The sequence below is a fragment of the Canis lupus genome, chromosome 12, assembly GCF_011100685.1.
Source record: "Canis lupus familiaris isolate Mischka breed German Shepherd chromosome 12, alternate assembly UU_Cfam_GSD_1.0, whole genome shotgun sequence".
Taxonomy (NCBI): domain Eukaryota; kingdom Metazoa; phylum Chordata; class Mammalia; order Carnivora; family Canidae; genus Canis; species Canis lupus.
Window position 1 is genome coordinate 5407694 of NC_049233.1, and position 23507 is coordinate 5431200.

The window sequence follows — 23507 nt, forward strand, 5'->3', positions numbered from 1 at the left end:
TAGTAATTAAACCGGGGTATGACTGGAAGATTTTCTTAGGCAGGTGATGGGTAACTGTGGAAAGAATACTGGGTTTTGAAGTCATAATAAATCCCGGGTTCAAATCCTGACTCAAGCTTTTGTCAGGCATGTGACACTGGGATAGTTTTTTTGGTTTCCAAGTGATTATAAAGATTAAATGAAATAAACCTCTGTGTGCCTCGTATGTTGTGGTACCCGAGGCACTGGTTAGTTTGTATCTCACTGGGGCTGACCCTGGGCGTTGAGGCTTTGCTATCAGGGTGAGTGTGGAGTGTCCTCCCTCCAGTGTGAGCCTCTAAAACCATGTGGAAGGAGAGCTCCCAGGACAAGATAGTCCAGGACCGAGCTCCAGTGCAGTTTCTGGACAACTTCCATTATCAAGGCCAGAGTCTGTGGTCTGAGTATGCACAGCCAGAGGGACTTTTTAAAGATTTTATTTACTTGAGAAAGAGAGCACAAGCAGGGGGAAGGGTAGAGAGAGAGAAGCTGAACAGGAAGCCCGATGTGGGGCTCAATGTGGGGCTTGATCCCAGGACCCTGAGATGATCTGAGCTAAAGGCAGATGCTTAACAGACTGAGCCACCCAGGCGCCCTTACTGCAAAGCTTGATTCATTCAGTTTAGAGAATGTACTTTATCTAGAAGTCACTAAGAAGCCAAGTGAGGAAGTAACCTTAAATCCAGTTTTGGAATGAAGAAAATCTATATATACCACGACCTTTGGAGAAGGAGGACAAAAAAAAAAAATATATATATATATATATATAAGGCTTGACATCCCCTTGACATAAGGCTTGACATCCCCTTGACAGAGAACTCTGATAGAGTTCTCAAATCTATCAGATCCAACATGCTTTTGTGTAACTAATATTTCAAAACATCCACTTTAGGATCCTGAAGTGAAATTCATAGATAGCATACACGGACTCACAGGATTCCAAAGGAGATAAATGATCTAATATAAATGATGGATAAAGAAAAAAGATACATTTCAATATGTAAATACTCAAGCATAAATATACAAAAGACATAATGAAGGAGTTAGATGCTTGCACCTAAACAGAATTGTCTTGAATGTGACCACGGCATCATGTTGTCTTGGCAGCTCAGATAGCACAATACATTTCAAATGAAACAGTATCATCTTTTTTTTATTTACTCAGTTGTGATCCTGGAAATTTTAAGTATATACACAACAACAAAAAAAATACCAACCTGTGTTTTATACATCAAATCAAGTTATAGTCTAGGCTCGGATAACGATAAATAGGTTTTTCCACCTACGTGTATGTCCAGCAGGACGTATTTTGTTAAATGAAGCAATTCTTGTTGAGAATCTCACTCTGCACGATGCCCCTTGCATGCAAAATATCAGAAAACCCTGGTCATGGCGACAACCATAAATGACCCCGTGACTTCCCAAGTTCACCCTTGGAGAACTGCTGACGTAGACAGAAATGGCCCGGGGGCTGTGGACTGAAGCCTCCAAACTGAAGGACAGATGTGATTTCCTCTTCCCCCTACCCCTTCCTCCTTTTCCCTCCTTCCCTACTAAAAAGTAATTATTTTATTGAACCCCTACGTATGCTCTACAAGTCATGGCTCAAGTTCTCGTCCAAAGTCACATTACCAAGACTGGAATCGACAGGCCATCCTGGAATCGACACTGAAGGACTTCTTGTTCCATGGAGTTTTACAGCATTGATGTTAGACACGCCTTTCTTGGTTTTTGAAAGAAAATCAAGAAAAATGTATTTATTCTGCATAGTTTCCCTAAGGCCTTGCTGGCTGTTTCTAGCCCTAACTAGGTGCAGGGCCACACCCAGGTCCCAGCCCCTCTCTCTTGCCTCCTTGCTCACCAGGGATGGAGATGCACCCCCCAGTCCTCAGGAGAGAAGCAGCTACCCATGTCCTCCTCCAATGCTTCTCTTCACAGCTCGCGCCCTCTGGCAGGCTCTACGTGCAGAATGCCACCATGTGTTCTAGCCTTCTCTCTTCTGGTCTTTGTGCGGGGCATTCCCTCTGTGCAGAAGCCCCTGCCTTCTTCCTCACTCCTCAAGGCTAACCAGCTCTGTCCCCCTCTGTAAACCTTCCCTGGCCATCCCCAAGCTGGGATTCAGGGTCCCTTCTGTGTACCTCTTGTACTTGTCTGCATCCATCGGTGGTGGCGCTCTCAGCACTTTGTCATTACTGTTTTGTCATTGCCTGGTGTTTGTATCACCTGCTCAAGAGAAAAACATACAAAGGTTAAGGATGCGGGCCCCGGAAACAGTGTGCCTGGGTCCAAGTCCTAACCCCTCTAGCTCCAAGTGGTACAATCCTGAGCAAATTACTTCGTCTTTCTGGATCTACCTCATAGGGTTGTTGTGGGGATTATATGCGTCAAGGCAGGTAAAGCCAGTGGCATACATTAAATACTCAATAAATGTCAGTTCAGGGCTGTACGTCCTTGAGGGCACAGACTGTCTTATTCACGACTGTGTCCCAACACCCAGCATGGGACCTGGCACACAGTAGGCAGCCAACCTTTGTTGACTGAGTCAGTGAATGACTATCATCTTTTAATCACTTGCAGACCATCTTGTCCTCTGCTTCCTGTTTTTATAATCAACGATCTTTAAAAGCAAAGGCCCTCTAAAGAAAGAAACCAAATATGTACAGATTATCTGCCCAAAGAATTGGTGCTGTGCAGAAGTCGCCAGTTTGAGACAAGCGTTAGGACAATTGGATTCTGATTCTCTTGGCTACATCTTGCTGTGTAATTTGAGTTGGATGCACAGCAATTTAATGACTTGGAACAAGAATCAAAAGATTATTGAAGGTGGCTGATGGCCACGATCCAGGTAATGCCTACTGTTTCCCCATCCATCTGCCACTTGAAAATGAAAATCCCAGGGAAAAAGAAGGGGAAATTGGAAGTCATTATGATATCTTTGCTCCCTCATTCAACCATTGCACAAACACCTGTTGGGTAACTTGTATGTGTCAGGCACCGGGAACATGGGGGGAAAAGAAGATTTCTGCCCTCTCCGAGTTAACATTCTTAATGGGGAAGATAGTAGCAAACAATGTACCATTTCCCTGGCACCCCTAGAACAGAAGCTCTGAGTGCTCATTGTTGGGGGCCATTTCAGGGCCAAGGGTACCTTGGATCCACCTCCCTGGCACTCAGCTTCCAGACTGGGATTTTGTCATAGGAGTCCTAGGCCCTCGTGTCCTTGACCTGATCAGCTGGCTCCACTTGCAGGGCTGCCAATGTAGTCACCTGTTTCTGGTTCTGAGGTGTAAAGTCGTCACCTGCTGCCATTACACAAAGATCCATTTCCCCTGGACCATTGCTCAGGTATGACACAGCTGATGGTCGGGGCCCTGTAGCAAAACCTCACACCCACGGCTCTGTCCGGTGACAGAGGCAGTGACTATCTGATGATGGGTGCTGACAAATGCTTGTGGTGGGGTGTGTGCCCATCTGGAGGCTGTCCTGCCACTAACAAACCCCACCCGTTCCCCAGCTGGGAAACACCACAGCCACCGCACCGAGCTTCTCCCAGTTTTCACCTGCCCACTGCAGGTGTGTGTTTTGTTTTTAGGATTTTATTTGAGAGAGAGCACGAGCAGGGGAAGGGCAGAAGGAGAGGGAGAAGCAGAGCCCCCCACTGAGCAGGGAGCCTGATGTGGGGCTCGATCCCGGGATCTCAAGATCATGACCCGAGCCAAAGGCAGGTGCTTAACCGACTGAGCCACCCAGGTGGCCCCCACTGCAGGTGTTTCTGTAACTTGCACCAGGCTTTCCAGCGTCAAAGCACCGACCGGGTTGCTTTTTCTAACTACTATTACTCCTCCACAGCACAAAACATGTTTATTGTTGAAAAAAATTTCGGCGTAGCAAGGTAACTTCCATTAACCCACTCCCTAGAAATAATAGCTGTTGACCGGGTGGCTCAACCCCTAGATTTTCGAAATCTGCAAAAATACGTAACTTCCATTGAAACGAAGGTGCATTATCCTGCCGTCTGTGTCAATAAATGGCACTGAGACAGCTGGACAGTTACTTTCCTCCTTAGGCACAATCATTTCCAGATAAAGCAAAGACTTAAAAGGAGAAGGGCTTCCGAAGTATGTCACAAAATCCAGAAACCATAAAGGAAAAGGCTAATTAATTGGACTACATAGAGACCGTAAAACTTCGTACATTAGAAGCAGTTTGGCAGGATTTAGCGAGGGGGGAAGCTGCATGCACCTCACGACTCCACGTTCTCCAGAAACTTTCCCACTGGGCTCAAGGGAATAAATGCCGGGGACTTTTCACTCAGCATTACTTGTAAGAGCAGAAAAAACCTGAGGGGCACCCGGCTGGCTCCATTGGTAAAGTGTCCATCAAACCCTTGATCTCAGGTTCTGAGTTTGAGCCCCACGCTGGGGAGAGAGGTCACTTAAAAATAAAAAAATTTGAAAAGAGAAGAAAAACTGAGGCACACCTCCAAGTCCATCAATAGGAGGATAGGAAGATAGCTGTAGTGCATTGCGACTACAAAATCCGACACAGCAGTGAGGACACACGATCTGGAAGGACTCCCCTCCCCTCCAGGTTCAGTCTGTGTCCCAGAGACAAGGAGCGGTGTCTAGAGGCATTTTTCGTTGTCACAACTCGGAGGGTGAGGGCTGAGGTGCTGGCATCTGGTGGGTAGAGGCCAGGGCTGCTGCTATGATACACAGGACAGCCTTCCAACCCCAAGAATTATCAGGCCCCGAGTGTCTCGGTGCTGAGGTTGAGAAATCTCGAGTGAGCCTGAATTGACAGGGGCAGATCCCACCAGCAATCTTGAGTGAAAAAAGGAAGTTGCAGAATGATCCAGTTTGATATTTTTACAGATACATATATAGCACAAAAATCACATATGGGAATAATGCACACCCACTCTGCAAATCTGGAACGATCCATCCAGACCTGTTTTTTTTTTCTTTTATTTTTTTCTCATGATGCCGGAAAGGTCTCTTTATTGACATAGAGGATAAATAGTAGTGACAGGTGTGTGCCCCCTTGTCTGTTTTATGTCGACTAAATTGATAGCTATGCAATTCTCAGGATAAACGAGGTGCGCATTTTCACCGTTGAGATAACATATTGTTAAAACGGTTCTCCTAAAAGCTTGTGCCAATTTCCATTCCCACCTGCAGGTGACAGTTGTCATTTCCTTTTTTGCTCTGCCTCCTTCACTCGGGTATGAGCCTCTCGAGGACAGGGCTGGCGACCCTTGTCTGTGTGTCTTCCATGTCTTGATTGGTGCTTCAACCTACAATCTGGTCAAAAGGACTAAGGCTTTGGTTTACATTGCGAAATCGGGTCAGAGGACAGATTGCCACCCATATCCTCAAGAAACTCCCAGAGTAGTTTCGTTTGTGTGTCACCGACAATTCCAGTGTGAGGGTCTGCTGTGTCCTACGGGCATCTGAGAAGAGAGAGGCCGCAGGGGTAGGAGTGGTCTAGGAAGTGCTACTGAGCCAGGTCTTGAGGCACGAGGGGCCTCCCCATCCTTGGAGAAGCAGAGGAATGGCATTCCAGAAGGGCAACAGCTCAAGCAAAGGGGTGGTGCCAGGGATGAGTAAGGCATGTTTGTGAGACAGGACGGAGGCCATTGGTGCACAGACGCCTGAGGAGGATCTGATTAGCACGGAAAGTGGTGCCTGGTCGGGGGCAAGCCTTATCCAACAGGCTAAGACGTTTGAGCTTTTTCCTGGAGGCACAAGGGAGCTAACAGGGATGGGGAGGTAGAGGAAGAAAGGCCGCTCTAACCGGGCAGATCTGTCACAGCTGGGCCGCCGGGCAGGTGCACCTGCACTGGGCTCGCTGGCCAGCCGCCCCGCCGGGCCCCCCTCTGCAGGCACCCAAAGCTAGATCCAGCCCTGGGTGAGGAAGGGTGGCCCCCGGGAGGGACAGGAGAGAGCCGGGGGGCCTGTGAGGCGGGGAGAGGCACAGTCCCCGGGGCCCAGAGGACCCGCTGGCACCTGGCACCAAGTAACCTGCTGATCCCTGTTGCCACATCCAGGCGTGGGCTGACAGCGCCGGAGCCCACTCGCGGTGACTCTTGACAGCTGACTTTGTGCCTCTCTCCTCAACTGCATGTTCAGTGACAACAAGCTGGAAGCTTGAACTTGGTCCCGGTGGAAGTATTTGCACCATGGAAATCGCTACGCACTACACATGGGGGCTCTCTGTCCCCCAGCGCCAGTTTTCCAACGCACCAATGGCTATTTCCTTCTAGAAATGGATTCTGCGATTAGATTTGGGGAAAGATGGAAGGGAGATTCTTGTTTAGGGAAGCCAGATGGAAACTTTAGGAAGATAAGCGTGTGGCCAAATAATGGAGGCACCATCCGGAGAAGTGAACTCTGATTCCGGAAGGCAAAGGCTGGGCCTCCAGGGGCGCGGTCCATGCAGCTGAGCGTAGTGGTCGCCAGCACTGAGTGCACCTGAGACTGCACGGGCTTGAATCCTGGCTCTGCTCCGCACTAGCTGTGTGACCTTGGGCAAGTCACTTTGCCTCTCTGTGCCTCATGTTTGTCATATGAAAAATGGAGTGTATTATTAACGCATCTCATAGGGTCCTTAAGAGGATGAAATGACTTAGATGGACATAAAGCCCTTAGAACAATTTTTGGCAAGAAATCAGGGCTTTATCAATATTTGTGAAATACACAAAAGAGAAAACAGAAGTACCCAGAGAGGCAGTGTGACTTACCTAAGGTCACACAGAAAATGAGCAGCAGAGCTGGCATCAGAGCCCAAACGTCTGCCATGGCAGATGGTCCCACTAGTCTTATCTGGCTTTCTTTGGCCCGCATAAAGATTGTGGGGCTCCTGGGGATGATGATTCATGTGTCCTGGTGTTGGATGTTTACGTAGAAAGGGTGGAACAGGCAGTGGCCTCTGCCCTGGAAGGGCAGGTTGTTGAGATGCCCTCTGGGGTGCACAGCCTCCTCGGCCTGGACTGGGGCACCCAGGATCCCAGGCAGGACACTGACCTATTACTGCACTTTGGCAGGTCATTGAGCTGGGATGGCCCCGGGCCCGAAGGGAGTTGGCCAACCTATGAGTTGCAAACAAAGAAGACAGAGATGCTTTTGTTGAGTGCCCCCTCTACGTACCGGCAGCTCGGTCAGTCACCACATGCAGGCACTGTTCTAGGCACTTGAGATTCAGCAATGAACAAAGTAGTCAAAGCCCCTCTTCCTGTAGACCCGATGTTCCAGGAGAGACAGATGACAAACAAGTAAACTGAGGGTCTTAAAGGAAGAGGGGGCCGGGAGAAGCAGGTGGGGCATGGCTGGCGATGGGGTCAGGAAGGACACTCAGAGGAGGTGATATATGAGCAGTCCTGAAGGATGTGAGTGAGCAACCGTGCGTCCATAGTTTCATGAAACCCTCCTGCTCCCTCATCTACTGATGAGGAAGCTCAGAGGCATGCATTCACCTGCTCGAGGTCACACGGCCCATAAGTGTTGGCACGAGATTCAAACCCAGCTCTGCCTCCCAGTCCTTGTTACTCCCCAGAGTAGCCCAAGGACACTGGGGTCATCACAAAGCCTGGGTGTGTGTGTTGGGTGGGGGCAGCCAGGGTCACGGGGCTGGGAGGGTATATCCTGGGCGACTGAGGTGAGCAGGTCTGGAGTTCACTCTGGAACACCTCCTTGAAGAGGTGGGTTAAGAGCTGAATCTTCAAGATCCGGAAGGAAGGGCAATTCTAAAGGTGGAGGGTCTGGCTTATCCACAGGGTCAGTGGGAACAGTGAAGGCCGTAGGCAGGGAGGCACCCGCTTTACGATGGAAGTTCAGTGCAAATTCTCAGTGAGAGAAGAGGTCCTCAAATTCAGGTCGTGTGCCCGGTTCTTAATCAAAAGCCTTTTACCATCACACAGAGGAGCATGACGCCCATAGGCCCTGCCTCAGAGAGCAATGGAACAGTACAAGACCAAACAGCCTCCAGGATAGACTGTGTCCAACCAGAGACCACACGTGCCCCCCACCCCCCACCGCTGCTTCCTCAGCTCAACCATTTGGCTCTTCAAATCCCATACCTCTCATTGCCTCTTGAACCAACAACAGACAAAAATCTTTGGTTCATTCATTCACTAAGTATTTGTTGAGCACTTACTGTGGACCACGCACAGTGCCAGGGGTGGGGGGCCTCAGCAGTGACCGAGATGCTGCCCTCACCCTCACTGAGTCATCTGTCCAGTGGTGGAGGCAGACATTTCATGGAGGACAGTGCAGATTAATTAGGATTCTGAGGAAATGCCACAGAGGACAAAGCAGATCAAATGGAGCAGCGTCCGCGCCATCCCTGGAGTAGCTCACCAGACTCACCTCAGGCCACATTTTCACAGGACTGGGCCAAGGGGCCCGTCTCTGCAGGCCCGGCAAAGAGAGGTGGGTGTTGGGGTGGATGGAGGGCAGAGCAAGGAACAGAACTTGTATGGTGTGAGGAGGGGAAGTTTACCTCTGGGGCCCCGAAGCCAGCTGGGAGCGACCACTCCGCCAGAGCTGTCCCCAACCCCGTCCTCCACCAGAGGGTGCCCCAGCTGAGGGCAGGGAGAGGACCTGGGCAGAACGAGGAAAGGAGAGAGAAAGCTCATGCAGTTGAGGGGCACCTGTGAGAAGGGGGAGCCCGATATTCTGTTCTTGGGATGGATGTTCTGCTCAGGCCGAGTCTGTTGACTGGCCCCAGCCCCCCTAGAAGGGGAAGAGGTGCTGGGGAACAGGGCCCAGTACCCAGAGGCTGGTGAGCTGCTCTTCTGTGGGGCTGAGCAGAGCCGGCTGGAGTGAAGAATGAGGGGGGTGAGGTGGGGGGAGAGGTAGGCCCAGATGGGGGAACCCAGTGGAAAAGTTGGGAAGGCAGACACTGCTCCCCCCACCCCCGCGCCGGGCACACCTGCACGGCTCCCACCCCTGCGCAGTGAGGTGCTGCTCACAGATCTGTCTCCACGCACAAGCACTCCTAGTCCTTCGTCGCCTTGCCTGGCAGTATTTTCTTCACAGTGCTTAGCCCTGCCTGACTGACATTTGCTTGAATCATCTGAAATCAGCAATTTCATGTGGCTCAACCTAATGCCACCGATTTGTTCAGTGGTTCTCCAGCTGCCTCCGCAGCAGGAAGGTCAGCTCCATGAAGGGATGGGGGGTGGGGGGGTGGGGTCTTTATCTGCCACATTTCAGTTACATCCCCAGCACCTGGGCCAGTCCCTGGCGTGCAGTAGACCCTCAATAAACAGTGAGTGGATGGGCGCAATGCTGGGTTAAAGGTTGGGGGGGGCGGGGTGGAAACTAAGAAACAGACTCTTCACTCCAGAGAACACACTGATGGTGACCAGAGGGGAGGTGGCGGGATGGGGGAAACAGGCGATGGGGATTAAGGAGGGCGCTGGCTGGCCGTGATGAGCACCAGGTGATGTGTGGGTGATGAATCACTCTATTGTACACCTGCAAGTAATACTGCACTCTATGTTAACAGGAATTTAAATGAAAACTTAAAAAATGTTTTAAAAGCGCGGCGCCTGGGTGGCTCAGTGATTGAGCGTCTGCCTTCGGCTCAGGTCATGATCCCAGGGTCCTGCATCAAGCTCCTTGCAGGGAGCGTGGTCTCCCCCCTAGTTAACAAGGCACAGGGCAGCCACCACACGCGGCGCGGTCTTCCCTCTGCACTTCCCTACCTCCTCTCAATTTTGACTGTTTTGTGGAGTTTTGAAAGCCCTTAAGGAGCAGGGGAGTCTCTCAGAGCTGGAACCAGAGCTCTCTTTCCATTTTGTCCTGACGAGACCCCAGGCACATCATGCTTTCTCACTTTGTAGCAGCCTCCTGGCCAATTGTGGGGAGGATGTGAGTGGCTGGCCCTGCGCTTGGGACAGGGAGAGCTGTAGTGTTTGAAAAGTGGTCAGATTCCCGAGGCAGGTTGGAGTCTGGGTGGCCAGGGTGGAGGGCACGGGCAGCCAGCCTCGTTGTTTTGTGAGGCTTTTGTCTCTGTCCTAAGAAACCAGTCATCAGTACCCTCAAAACCCATGCCCTTGCCCTCTGATATCACTAGCAAGACAACACAATAGTCACCTCCCAGAGGTTGCTGGGTGCTGGGCTGCCTACTTGGTGGTTAAAAGTGCAGATTCTGGAGCAGGACAACAGGCTGGAAAATCACATCCACCAACTTCTTGGTCTCGTGTGACTTTGGGCAAATCACCTAACACCTCTGGGCTACGGTCTCTCCATCTGTCCTAGGGGAACAATAGCCTCCGGACAAAACAAAGCAGCTCTGACATCCCGGAGCTGCCTGGCCCTCTCAGCCAGGCCTTGGTGTTGCTCAGAGCTGGCCTGGCACAGCTCCCCCTTGGTGTGCTCCTGTTGCACACAGATAAGGCCATCTGTGACCGTGATAGGTCAAGATAAAAACAAGACCATTCCATAATCACGTCTGAAAACAGACAAAACATGAATCTTGTCCAGACCACAAAAATGACCAATCATCCCCTGCAGAGCTAATCTGAGTAAAGGCTGCTTCTCAACCAATTACGGCTTCTCCCTTCTCCGGCTGGCCCTCCTTCTAGGTAAGATTTAAGATACCCAGCCCGGCCTCGCCTCTACTTCCTGACAGCATCTAATCCAGATCAAAGTCTTGCTTCCTTAAACCCTTCGCCGATCACCTAACACAAATGCAGACATTAGAGCAAGTCCTTTCTAGCACCCTGTTACCAAGACGCCCGTGGATCCCCCTCATGCACATTCCTGGCTGCAAGGAACAATGAACCCTGCTTGTTCACTCACAGGTGTGCTTCACGTCACCTTTGGCTGGAGGCACTGACAGGCCCTACCTCGTGGGGTTGTTGCTGTACTGCCCTAGGGATGACACATTCCCAGGACTCTTTAGTTACATCTGCCCTGCTTTCCTATCACTTCCACTTTACAAAGGTGTCACTGAGACTTCTGCAGAGAAGGGCAGTAGCTTTGTTCAGGGCCACACAGCCAGTGGTGCAGAGTTAGGGTGGCAACTCGGGCCCCCTTCCAAAGTTGGCTTCCTAACCCTCTTGCCTCCACCTTGCCTCCAGGGCAGAAGCCAACATGACAACTTGGGCCAACATCTGGGAGGAGAAGAGCAGAGGGTCTTGGAGTTGAAAGAGAAGCCTGGGGCTACAAGAGGGGCACACCCAGGACGTCCTCAGGGACCCCCTATGCTTCCTCTCCCAACCGTGACTTCCCCGACTGGATCCTCCAAGGGATTCTTCTCTGAGGATGTGTGCCTTCTGAGTAAACACAGGCCCAGCTGAGGCCCGAGAAGGTGGGGGTCAGTGTCATCGGACTGAGGCCTGAGTCACTTCCTGACCATTGCTTAAGAGGCATCCAGTGCCACAGCCTGAGTGGCCAGCTCATGCCCTCACAGGACTCGGGCAGGTGCACTTCCCTGGTATTCCTCAGCTTTCTGGGCTCACCTCTGCCCATGCTCAGGTTATTGAGACATACAACAAAGATGCAGAAGCCCTGTCCCTGCCTTGGGGAACTGGATATTCAACCCGAGGTCTCTGGACCATTCTATCTTGCCTTGCACCTGGTCCTGAACTCCGGCTCCCAGGACCTCACCCCAGCTTCAGAATCAGGATGCCTTCCCCTGGCACCACCAACCCCAAAGGTCCAAATCTCCTGCAGCCCTTGCAGGCACATAGCCCCTTCCCTTTTCCTCCCACAGGTCCTAGGATCAGAGTAGAGGATGGGGCAGGGAAGATGCCAGATGCCCTAGTGTAGGATGTGCAGAGGGAGACATGGTTTGATCAGTAGACATGTCCTCATGATGCGAGTAGGGGGGCTGGTTTGAAATACAGACCATTTCCTTTAAGAATTAAGACCTTTCAATCCAGAGACATCGCATAGGCTTGCAGCTGAGAACACAGCCTCTAGAGCCAGGCTATGCTCCCATCTTTAACCCAGCTCTGCCCTTTAGCAGCCGTGCAACTTGCAGCAAGTTACTTAACCTCTCCCTACCTCAGGTTCCTCATTTCTAAAATGAGGATAATAATAGTACTGACTCATAGATCTCTCACCAGGAGTAAGGGAGTTGTATATGTAAAACACTTGGAATAATGACTGGCACACGGCAAACACAAGTGTTCAGTAAATAGTTCGCCACTTTGAATGGGCCGACTCCTCCATTCATTCTCAATACAGTTTTTGACATCCTACTGTGTGCCAGATATGAATAAGGCAGGGTCCTGGAATGTGATGCCTGCTGGGCATTTCTGTGGGATCCCCGCACCGTCCCCGTCCTGCAGTGGTCTCCAGACTGTGCCTGATGCTGAACGACGCTGGGAGTGACCACGGCCCAGGGCTTGGGCCACAAGCAAGTTCCTTGCCTTCTTCAAGATCTCTTCTCTCCCTTTGATTAAGTGAAGCGAGTGGTCCCCACCCCTTCCACGACCCCTTCCCTGTATGAGCACAGAATCAGCCACCAGACACAGGTGGCAGAAGGCCCTGGCCCGTCATTGCCCTCATGGGGCATTAGGATGCCAGCAAAAAAAAACGTTCAAAATTGGAAATTTGGGCCTGGACTGGAAAGTTGGTGCTATAGAATCACTGTTGGTAATTTTAGATGTAAAAATGACATTGTGGTTATGTCTTAAAAGCAGTCCTTAGCCTTTAGAGACACAAAAAATATTTATGGATGAAATTATATGATACCTGGTGTTGCTTCAAAATGATGGAAACAAAACTGGCTGAGAGTAGGGACGCCTGGGTGGCTCAGCGGGTGAGCGTCTGCCTTAGGCTTGGGATGTGATCCCGAGGTCCGAGATGGAGTCCCGCGTCGGGCTCCCTGCAGGGAGCCTGCTTCTCCCTCTGCCTGTCTCTGCCTCTCTCTGTGTGTCTCTCATGAAGAAAGAAATAAATTAAAACAAAACAAAACATCAGCTAAGGGTTGATATAACTGTTGAAGCTGCGGGGCTGGGGTCACGATCGCCAGAAAGTGAGGTCCCGAGAGTCTCTGAGCGGAGCGGGTTCGAAATGCACAATCTTGGCTCCGCCCCAGATCAACTGGGCCAGAGTGTGCATTCTTTTTTTTTTTTTTTTTTTAAGATTTTACTTATTTATTCAAGAGAGACACAAAGAGAGGCAGACACAGGCAGAGGCAGAAGCAGGCTCCATGCAGGGAGCCCGACGTGGGACTGGATCCGGGATCCCGCAGCCACCCAGGGATCCCCCCAGTCTTTCTAAGCAAACACAAGTCCCAGGGGATTCAGGGCACGTTCAAACGTGGGACTCACCGGTCTCGTCTGTCTACTTTCGTACCTTTTCGAAACTTGCCGTAATCAAAAGTTGTGGGGTTTTGTTTCTCCAGAATCGTCTCCACCAGCTCCACCCCCAACCCCGCGCAAGATCCCCCCTCCCCAGTCTCGGGCCGGGGGCCCCGGGAGCCCTGTCCCCCCGCCTCCGCCCCCGGGAGCCCCCCGGGCCTCCCCAGCACCCGCTCCCGCCGCCTGCTCACCTGCCGGCCGGGCTGCGGCGGGGCCCCGCGCGGGGGCCGTGGGCAGGTCCGGCGTGGCCGCGCCCCGCGCACCTGGGCGAGCCGGCAGGTGGGACGCGCCGAGCCCGGGCCCCGCCCTCGCGCGGGGGAGGAGCGGGCGGCGGGCGGCCCCGGTGCAGGGAGCCGGCGGGCGGCGATCGCAGGCGCCGCGCTGGGGCCGCCGACGTCGGGCGCCCGGGATGAGCTTCACCCGGAAAAAGGGCTTCTACAGGCAGGACGTCAACAAGACCGCCTGGGAGCTGCCCAAGACCTACGTGTCGCCGACGCACGTGGGCAGCGGGGCCTACGGCGCCGTGTGGTGAGACCCCGGGGCGCGGGGCGCGGGGCGCGGGGCGGGCGGAGCCTCCCGACCAGCCGGGCCGGCGCCCCCCTTCCCCGACCCGCCTCGGGGCGCCCCCCGCCCCTGCTGGGCGCTCGGGGCCGCGCGCGCCACCTCCGGGGGGGGGGGGGCGGCCCAGGGTCCTGCGGGGCTGGTCCTGCGGCGCTTGGAGCTGGGAGGAGGCCGCAGGCCTCAGGCTGGGGCAGACCGGGCGCCACCTCACTGTTCCCACCGGCTTTGTGGGGTCTCTGGGGGCTCAATTAGGACTGGGGGTCTGGGTCCCCAGCGCTTGAATCCCACAAGGGACCCCAGAGTTCATCCGGGTTACAGGTGGGTACACCGAGACCCAAAGAGGGAGAAGTGCGACTTGCCAAGGTGCAAAGAGTGAGCCCCCCTCCGGGCTCTGGATCCGGTTCATGCACCCCTCGGTCACTGCCGCCCCTGAGGGCACTGGGGGCTGCTCCCTCACCTTGCGGCTCGTGGGCTGCCTTCTGCGCAGCCCAGCCTGCTGCCCGGGAGGGGTTTCGGTGAGGATGGCCTGGGCTCCCCGCAGTGGCCTGGGGGATGCCATCCGGGTTGTGGTGTGGGGGCTGCTGGCGTGGAAAGAAAGCCACAGCCCCCCGGACCTCTGCCCGTGCCCTGCAGCTGTGCCATCGACAAGCGGTCAGGGGAGAAGGTGGCCATCAAGAAGCTGAGCCGGCCCTTCCAGTCTGAGATCTTTGCCAAACGTGCCTACCGAGAGCTGCAGCTGCTGAAGCACATGCAGCATGAAAACGTAGGCTGGGCCTGGGGGACCGGCGGGTGGGGGCGGGGCCCCCAAGCATCCTGACTAGGTGCACCCTTCCTCCCCCACTTTTGAGTGTAGGGGAGATGGCAAGAAGGCCGTGAGAGTACAGATGGCTCAGGAGGGGAACAGGGGAAGGGGAATCTCCTCCCTGCCCCTCCCACCACTGTTCCTCACTTCATTAAAATGAGGTGCCAGGACCTGCCCTGCCTACTTCCAGGAAGGGTGCAAAGTGTGTTTTTGGCAGTGGAGCAAAATGAACTTTGTGAGGTGCAAACTTACTGTTTCACATTACGAGGAAATGCACACGGAGGAACCTCGTAGTTCGTTCTAGCTCTCAGAGCTAGGGTGCCCAGCATCCTGGTTACTGTGGCTTCCACACGTGGCTCTGCCAACGACAACCAGGGTTCCTTGAGCCCTCTATGTGCCAAGTGCTGTCCTCGGAGCTTTGCGTAGACTAACTTGTGAATCCTCACAATATCACGGGAGTGGAGTACTATTACTTCCATGTACAGGAGGGGAAACTGAGGCACAGAAAGACTAATGGGTTATATGGTTAGTCAGTGTCAGAGCTGAGATGTGAACCTAGGCAGCCTGGCACCAGGCCTTAGTGCATAACCACTGGAGATCCTGTCTGTTAGAAACCCCTGGGAAGTCTAGCGACCCAGCGCTGGGCCTAACAACTGGGCTTTGCTCCAGGATACGTAGATTGGTAAAATAATGATTCCAAAATACGGTAGGCAAGTAGGAAGCCCTGTCCCTCTTCAGCAAACCCCTCCCCATAGCCCCCCACCCCCCACCAGGGTGACATTGCCCCTGGCTCCGAACCAGGCCTTGTTCCCTCCTTGATTCCCTTCACCACTTGTGGTTTCCTGCTTGAGTGGAGGGTGAATTTGCAGGCCTGCCTTGAACCCCAGACTTGGGGCTGGTAGACACAGGGATGGCCCCCTCCGCTTCTCCCCAGCCTGACATTCCATCACTGTGCCCTGCGAGCTCCCTCCCAGTTAAGGGGATTCCTCTTCTGCCTCTGCCCTTTTCTCTGCTCCCCAGAAGGCTGGGAACCTACCTCCTGCCGGGATGGTTATTCAGAGAGGGTGGGTGGTGGTGGGTGCAGCTGGGGCTGCAAGGGACAGGGGGAGAGGGCTGTGGCGCTGCCCAGCCTCACTGGCAACCTTCTCTCCCAGGTCATCGGGCTCCTGGATGTCTTCACCCCAGCCTCCTCCCTGCGCAGCTTCCATGACTTGTGAGTCGGGCTGCACTGGGTTCCAGGGCGTTCTCAGGCCTCACTCGCTGCTCTGCCTGGGAGCCAGCAGGGCGAGCCCAGACTGTGTCTCTGGGCAGGGCCTCCTGTTCCGGCTGTACCCGCCCCCCATGAGTGATGCTCTCTGGAGATTCTTTCAGCTGGGGATGGAGAGAAAGGCAGGCAGGCAGGGGGGGCTTTGTGGGGTGCTTGCCTGACCAGAACTGTCTGTTCAGCTGCTGCACTTAACTGCCCTCTGTCATCCCAGCCAGGACCTCACTGGCAGTCCTCACAGCGTCTGCACCAACTTACCTCGCCAACTCTGCAGGGTCCCTGGTGTGGGTCTGGACCTTGGGGCTCTTCCTGGCAGGAAGCAAGGATCAGGAAGTCCCGGCCACCTCTGGCTGGTGGGGTATTTGACTGAGTCACACAGAACCAGAAATCAATAGTTGATTATAGTTGTTAAATGCATGGCTTTGCTCCCCAAGTGCCTGGTCTTAAAACGTAGGAAACCTTTGGGAAGGTAGATTCGTTTTCCTTTTGTTCCCCCATCCCTATTTCAGATGCAGCTGAAGGTCCCTGCTTTTGTTTTAAATTTAATGGGGTGATTTTGAAGGAAGGTTTTTTTTTTTCCCTCTAAAGCCAGCTATGGGGCTTAGCATTGGGAATTAATTTATTTTTATTTTTTTTAAAGATGTTATTTATTTGTTCATGAGAGACACAGAGAGGGAGAGAGGAAGAGACACAGGCAGAGGGAGAAGCAGGCTCCATGCAGGGAGCCCGACGTGGGACTCGATCCCAGGACTCCAGGATCACCCACTCCCTGGGTGGAAGGGAGGTGCTAAACCGCTCAGCCACCCAGGGAGCCCCAGCATTGGGAATTTAAAGTGGACCAGCCCCCCCACCCAGCCCCAGGCAGGGTGGGGGTACAGCTTCTAAATGCATAGTCACAGTAGTGTGGTTGGTGCTGGGACTGCCTGCTGCCTCGGGGGGCTCAGCCCCCAAAGGATGAGGAGGGGTTTGCTGGAGGTAAAGGTGCGGGAAGCATCTTAGGTAGAAGGAATTGTGTGGACAAAGGAAAGGCCACGGTGCATGAGCCTGGACTGTTAGGGGAATATTGGTGGGTTCAATGTGGCTAGTGAAGACCAGCGGCTGGTTTGGTCATTGGAAGAGTCCAGACTTAATCCACAGGCAGCCTCGAGTCCATGGTGGTTTCGAACATTGGGGTGATGTGGACAGATCAGATTTGGGGGATTTGGCAGGAGGGAAAAAGCAGGGAGCAGCTCTAGGAGCAGAGAAAGCCTGGTGAGTGGTGTCCCAGACCCAGACCTTGAGCTAACTAAGGCAGGGGTGATGGGAGGCCGAGAGCAGACTTGAGGCCCATCAGGAGATAGGACCATCTAAAGGTCGTATCTGTTGGGAGATGCAGTGGCCAGGAGAGGGGGCGTAGGTCAGGCAGCCAGGCTCGGGCCTGGAATACAAGGTAGAGGAAGAACAGATCTTGGGAGGCACATAACAAATTCCATTTGGGACACAACTTTTGAGGAGCTTATCAATGTTGAGGTGTTTAATCAGCAGTTGCAAATAAATGTGGAGCTCCGGGGGATCTGAGCTCAGGTGGAACATGATGTGCTGCTGCTAAGAGGTCAACAGAGAATCTTGAGGGAGTGTCCGATTTTGCTAGAGGTCCCATAGGAAGCAAGGGAGGCACGGGTGTGTATATTGGGCAGCCCTCAGTGACCTTGATTCGAGCAGTTTGAAGGGGTGGGAGCAGGCATCAGGTTGTCAGGGGATTGGAAGTTAAGGCAGTGCGTTGGGAGGTATGGACTACTCCAGAAGTTCGGTTGGGGAGGGAAAGAGGTAAAAGGGGTGGTTATTCAAACAAACAAGTCAAGGCAAGGCCGTTCAAGCACAGCAAGACTTCAGCAAATTTGTCAGCAGAGAAGAAGGAACCAGGGTCCATGTGGAGGACAAGGACGACACTGGGGAGGGCTGTGCATGGAGCAGGGTCCCCATGGGGGAGAGGGGATGATCAGAGAGAAGAAAGCTTCAGAAAATCACAGGTGTGGGGCGCCCAGGTGGCTCAGTCGGTTAAGCGTCTGCCTTCGCTCAGGTCATGATCCCTGGTCCTGCCTGGGGTTGAGTCACTACAATGTCAGTCTTGCTCTCTGCTCAGCGGGGAGGCTGCTTTTCCCTCTCCCTAGTGCTCTCTCTCCAGCGTGTTCTCTGTCTCTCTCTCTCTCTCAAGTAAATAAATAAAATCTTAAAAAAAAAGGAAATCACAGCCTCATATAGACGGCCTCCACCATATCCTTTCTTTTTTCTTTTTTGGTAAATAGTCCTTTCTAAGTCTATCGTCTTTTGTTCTGGACTTTGCTATTACTACTTTGGGGAACAGCTATATTTTGCTGACCTTGACCTGTTTTGCAATCCCTTCGGAGAGTGCAGTGGCTCAGCTACTCCTTCCTCCTGCCCTCCTGGAAGTTGTTTGATTACCGCCTTCTCGGAAGGGCAGACGGTCTTGGCTGTTTGCGGAGCTCTCCCAGCCTGGGCATGACCCTCTGGGGGAGAAAACGTTTGGATGGAAGCAGAAGGAAATGCTGGCAGGTGTTTCTAAGTCACAGCTCCAGCTTTCTATGGGGCACGGAGGAGGGCGAAGAGAGGGCACCTTTGAAGAGAGGGAGCACAGCTCCATTTGGTTTTCCTGGGCACGCTCCAGCTGAAATGCTTGCCCAGAGTGCTGCCAATGGGGCAGCCAGCGTAGCCAGGCTGGAAGCCAGAAGCCAGGGGGCCTGTGTGGGGGTCTGGCTGGCCGTGGCCCTGGAGGGGCTGGTGACTGCAGGCAGAGGCTGCCCCTGAGGCCTGTCTGTTCTGCCCCAGCCCCTGTGCCTCCTCCTAGCTCAGACCGGGGCTGGGTGGGCCTGGGGACTGTCATGAAGCTCCTGTGCTTTGCAGCTACCTGGTGATGCCCTTCATGCAGACAGACCTGCAGAAGATCGTGGGGATGGAGTTCAGTGAAGACAAGATCCAGTACCTGGTGTATCAGATGCTCAAGGGTCTCAAGGTGCATGGGGGCCGGGAAGGTGGCTGGGGGGTGGGTGGTGCCTTGGTGTGGAGAACTGAGGCCGTGGGGGCTGGGAGAGCACAGTGGGACAGGGTGGAGGAGTCTGGAGCCAGCCTGAAGCACTCGGGATCAAAGCTGGCCGCTGGACTCATCTCTCTCTCTCTCTCTCTCTCTCTCTCTCAGTACATCCACTCAGCTGGGGTCGTCCACAGGGTGAGTGCTTTGTCTGCTGTGGTCCTCCGAGGCTCCTCCACCCTGAAGGGATTCTCCACAGTCAGGAAGGAGGAAAGGAGTAGGAGGCAAAAATCCTCTGGAGCCTGGAATATGGATTTTTCAGACCCAGCCTTGGCCCAGAAAGGCCCTGCTCAGAAGAATGCTGTGTTCTGGGGAACTTTCTGGATGCTACAAACAAAGCGAGCCTTGAGCTAGGTGTTTCAGCTCCAAGAATCAAGGATATTTTAGAGCTGGACAGGCCCAACAGGACACCCGGTCCAGCCCTCATTTTACACACGAGGAGACTGACACCCAGAGAGAGGAGGGGGACAAGCTCCCATCTCAGCCTCTCAGCCCAGTGCTCACTCTCTCCCTCATCTAGGACCTGAAGCCGGGCAACCTGGCCGTGAACGAGGACTGCGAGCTGAAGGTGAGTGGGCGTGGGCAGGGTCAGCCTGGGCACAGGGTGGGCCCCCATCCCCTGGAAGCCCCCAGAAGCTGCTCCTGTCCGCAGCAACTCTCTCCCTGTGTCCCCTGAGTCACAGATCTTGGATTTTGGGCTGGCCCGGCATGCGGATGCTGAAATGACCGGCTATGTGGTGACCCGCTGGTACCGGGCCCCCGAGGTGATCCTCAGCTGGATGCACTACAACCAGACTGGTCAGTGGCCAGCCACCCAGGGAGGGCCAGGGGCCTTCCCTGACAGCCCCTCAAAGGCCATTGTGGTTCCTCTGGGCTGACTGCCTGCGGGGTCAGCTGGTCCAGGTGATGCTTCCTCCCCTCCCTCTGCAGTGGACATCTGGTCTGTGGGCTGCATCATGGCAGAGATGCTGACAGGGAAAACTCTGTTCAAGGGGAAAGATTGTATCCTTTGCTGGAAAAGCCAGACTCTATCTGGGGATTCACTCCTTCAACGGACACCTTATTAAATCTCGCTCTTTTGTTTTCTTTGTTAATGGGAAAGTGATACACTTTACATACATACATTACAGACACTGTACATACACTGTAATGATACAGTGATACACGCTCACTGTAGAACAATTTTATTTATTTATTTGATTTGATTACTTTTTTTTTTTTTTAAGTAGGCTCCACGCCCAGCATGGAGCCCAATGTGAGGCTTGAACTTACGACCCCGGGATGAGACCTGAGCTGAGACCAAGAGTCAGACAGTCAAATGACTGAGCCGCCCAGGTGCCCCTCACTGTAGAACAATTTGAAAATGCAGATAAGGGAACTGCTGGAAAGCAGTCACCTGCCATTCTACCACCATGTAGAAAATACTTCACATTTTGGCACCACATGGACTAATTGAGCGGCCGTGTGTGCTGTGTGGGCTTTGAGGGGAACATGTGGGATCTGCGCTGCCCACCTTGGCCTGGGCGGGGGCGGGGAGGTGACAAAGAGATGGAGGCCAGCTGGGATGGGAGCTGGGAAGGCGGCCTGTCCGGGAGCATCTGTGGGGAAGGACCCTAACCCAGCCTGGCAGGTGGGAAGCCTCCCAGAGACCTGCACCCCCTCCTGGGAGCATGTCTGGTGCCTGGATGGTTGCCCCAGTGCCTGGGTGGGAGTGATGGAAGGGCGCCACGAAGGGCAGCCCCGATCCACCAGCAGAGAATGAGGCCGAGCCTTAACCTGCTGCCAAGACCTGGACCAGCTGTCCCAGATCCTCAAAGTGACCGGGGTCCCGGGTGCAGAATTTGTGCAGAAGTTGAACGACAAAGCAGTGAGTGGCAGATGGGTCTAGACCAGCCTCGGCTGTGCACTTGGCTAACCAAGGGTCACGCGGGCTCTGGGCCTTTGGGAGGGAGGGTTTACTTATCCTCTCCTTTTTGCCCTGGCAGGTGCTCTGGCCTTCATCCGGAGCCATCAGCCCAGCTCTGGGGCTTTTCTGGAGTCCCTGCCCTATACCCCGAAGCCTGAGGGGCTGACAGTTGGGGATCACTCACAACTCTTCTGTCTTCCAGGCCAAATCCTATATCCAGGCCCTGCCACAGAGCCCCAAGAAGGATTTTTCTCAGCTCTTCCCGTGCGCCAGCCCCCAGGGTGAGTCCTGGGGCTGCCCCTCCGGGCACCTGCCCTCGTCCCCGCGGGTGGCTCTCCCAGGCCTGGGATGTGAGGTGCTCTCTGTCGCTGCAGCTACAGACCTGCTGGAGAAGATGCTGGAGCTGGATGTGGACAAGCGCCTGACGGCCTCACAGGCCCTCGCCCACCCTTTCTTTGAACCCTTCCGAGACCCTGAGGAGGAGACAGAGGCCTCGCAGCCCTTTAATGATTCCTTAGAACATGAGAAACTCACGGTGGATGAATGGAAGCGTAAGAGCTGGAGGCCTGGGTGGGCCTCCCTCCTTTGCTCCCCCTGCTCCTGAGCCCGCCCTCAGCCTGCCCGCCGCCCTCCCGGAGCTCCTCTTGGAGCAGACACTGTCTCCTGCGTGCATTTCTCTCTCCCTGCGCCGACTTCTGCTCCGCTTTCCATGGGGGAGGGAGGCGTCTTCCGCGCTCCGCTCCGCGCTCCGCAGCCCCTACCCGCCTCGAGCCAGCCTGTGTTTTGCAGAGCACATCTACAAGGAGATCGTGAACTTCAGCCCCATTGCCCGGAAGGACTCACGGCGCCGGAGCGGCATGAAGCTGCAGTGATCTATCTAGCCAGACCCCTGGCTGAGCCCAGGGACCCCCTCGAGGCACCCCCTGCCAGATACACTGTCCCCAGGATGAGATCTGCTTGTCACGACGACGACAGGCCCAGTCCTTCTGGGATTATAGCCTTTCAGGCGGAGGAGAGAGGGGCTTTGTCCTGGGGCAGGAAACAGGCCTCGTAGCTGCAGAATTCAGAGATGTTGGTTGGGAGAAAGTAACTGATCGCAACGAGCCACATTAAAACATCTGGAGACTTGCCCACGTGTGGGGTCCTTCCTTTGGGGCCATAGCGGGGCTGAGGGGTGGGCCGAGCCGGGCCAGGGGTCTGTGCACTGATGGCAGATTGGTTTGTTAAGGCTGCTGCGACAAATCACCACAAACCAGATGACTTGAAACAACAGAACTGTGTTCTCCCACAGTCCCGAAAGTCAGATGTCCGAAATCAAGGCGTCGGCAGGGCCATCCGTGTTCCCTCTGAAGGTTCTAGAGCAGAATCCTTCCTGGCTTCTGTGTAGCTTCTGGTGGCCCCTGGCCCCTTTGGTGTGCCTGGGCTGGTCACTGGCTCCCCATGGCCCTCTGGCCTCCGTGCAGCTCTGTCCGTCCTCGCCTGTCCTTATAGGAACACCAGAGATTGAATTTAGGGCTCGTCGCATCCTGTATGACCTCATCTCAGTCCTTACTCATTACATCCGCAAAGACCCTATTTTCAAATGAGGTCACATTCTGAGGTTCTGGGCAGACACAAATTTGGGGAGGACACCATTTAACCCCCTACAGATGGCCACGAGGGAGGGGCCCCTTCCGGGGCCCTGGGCTCTTGCAGAACCAAACGTGTTTGGCTGCTAAATTAAGGGAATTGCAGAGAGAGCTGCAGCTGGTGAGACGTTACACGCAGGGTATTTTGGGTGAGTGATAAGCAATCAGGATACGAAACAATAGCAGGCTTGTGGGCTGGGAGCTGCGGAAGGCAAAAATGGGCTTTTTCCAGGCTTTACGGAAAAATGGCTCTACTCCTCCCTCCTCTCAGGAATGGCATGTCTCTCCTGGGCTTTAACCTGACAAGGGCTAGGATTTGTCTGTTTGCATTCAAAAAGCTTCAGTAGAACCAATTCCCAGGTACAGGGAAGGAGCCAGGAACCTGCCCCCGACTCTCCCCCGGCCGTTGTTCCAGCCCTGGGCACTGGGGGCCTGGCTCAAAAATGCAGGTTCCTGGGCACTACCCCAGAGATTCTGATTTAGCAGGATATGCGGGCGAGGCCTGAGAACATTTGAATGAAGACCCGCTCACCCAAGCCCAGGGACTCTGATGGATATCGGACCATATTTAGAAAAACATTTGGCTGATGTCAGTCCTATTTGCCAGGAGGCCAAAATCAGCAGCTGACAACGGAAGTCTGAGGGGCCCACATGGGCTTCACACGTTTTACAGATGTTAGAACTGAGGCTCACATGGGGCACTCTGAGGGCAGTGAAACTATGCTGTATGACACCTTAATGGTGGCTACATGACATTATGCGCTAGTTAACCACAGGCTTTAGTTAATAATAATGTATCAGTATCGGTTCAGCACTTGTAACATGTCAATGGGGGGAACTATGAGGCTGGGGGTGGGAGCTGTGTTGGGGAGGGAGCATATGGAACCTTCTGTCCTTTGGCACAAACCTGAAATTGCTCTAA

At 53.9% G+C, this 23507-nt stretch overlaps 1 protein-coding gene and 1 long non-coding RNA gene across 3 annotated transcripts; one reads left to right on the forward strand and one right to left on the reverse strand.

The window, feature by feature from the left end:
* Positions 1-1143: 1143 nt before the first annotated feature.
* On the reverse strand, positions 1144-13605 carry LOC102153575. 2 transcript variants are annotated; one of them, XR_005367611.1, is made up of 3 exons: positions 13531-13605; positions 2157-2241; positions 1144-1741 (listed from the first exon to the last, which is right to left on the reverse strand). It is a non-coding gene; the product is annotated as an uncharacterized LOC102153575 (long non-coding RNA). The 2 variants fall into 2 exon arrangements; XR_005367612.1 differs by lacking the exon at positions 13531-13605 and adding an exon at positions 12729-13125.
* Positions 13606-13675: 70 nt separating this feature from the next.
* MAPK13 (mitogen-activated protein kinase 13) lies at positions 13676-22090 on the forward strand. The gene is made up of 12 exons (XM_038553858.1): positions 13676-13867; positions 14534-14663; positions 15857-15915; positions 18868-18976; positions 19160-19189; positions 19572-19619; positions 19735-19849; positions 19982-20053; positions 20839-20918; positions 21160-21238; positions 21332-21508; positions 21747-22090. The coding sequence occupies exons 1-12, from the start codon at positions 13749-13751 to the stop codon at positions 21827-21829; spliced, it is 1101 nt and encodes a 366-aa protein (XP_038409786.1). The 5' UTR covers positions 13676-13748; the 3' UTR covers positions 21830-22090.
* The last annotated feature ends 1417 nt before the right edge of the window (positions 22091-23507 follow it).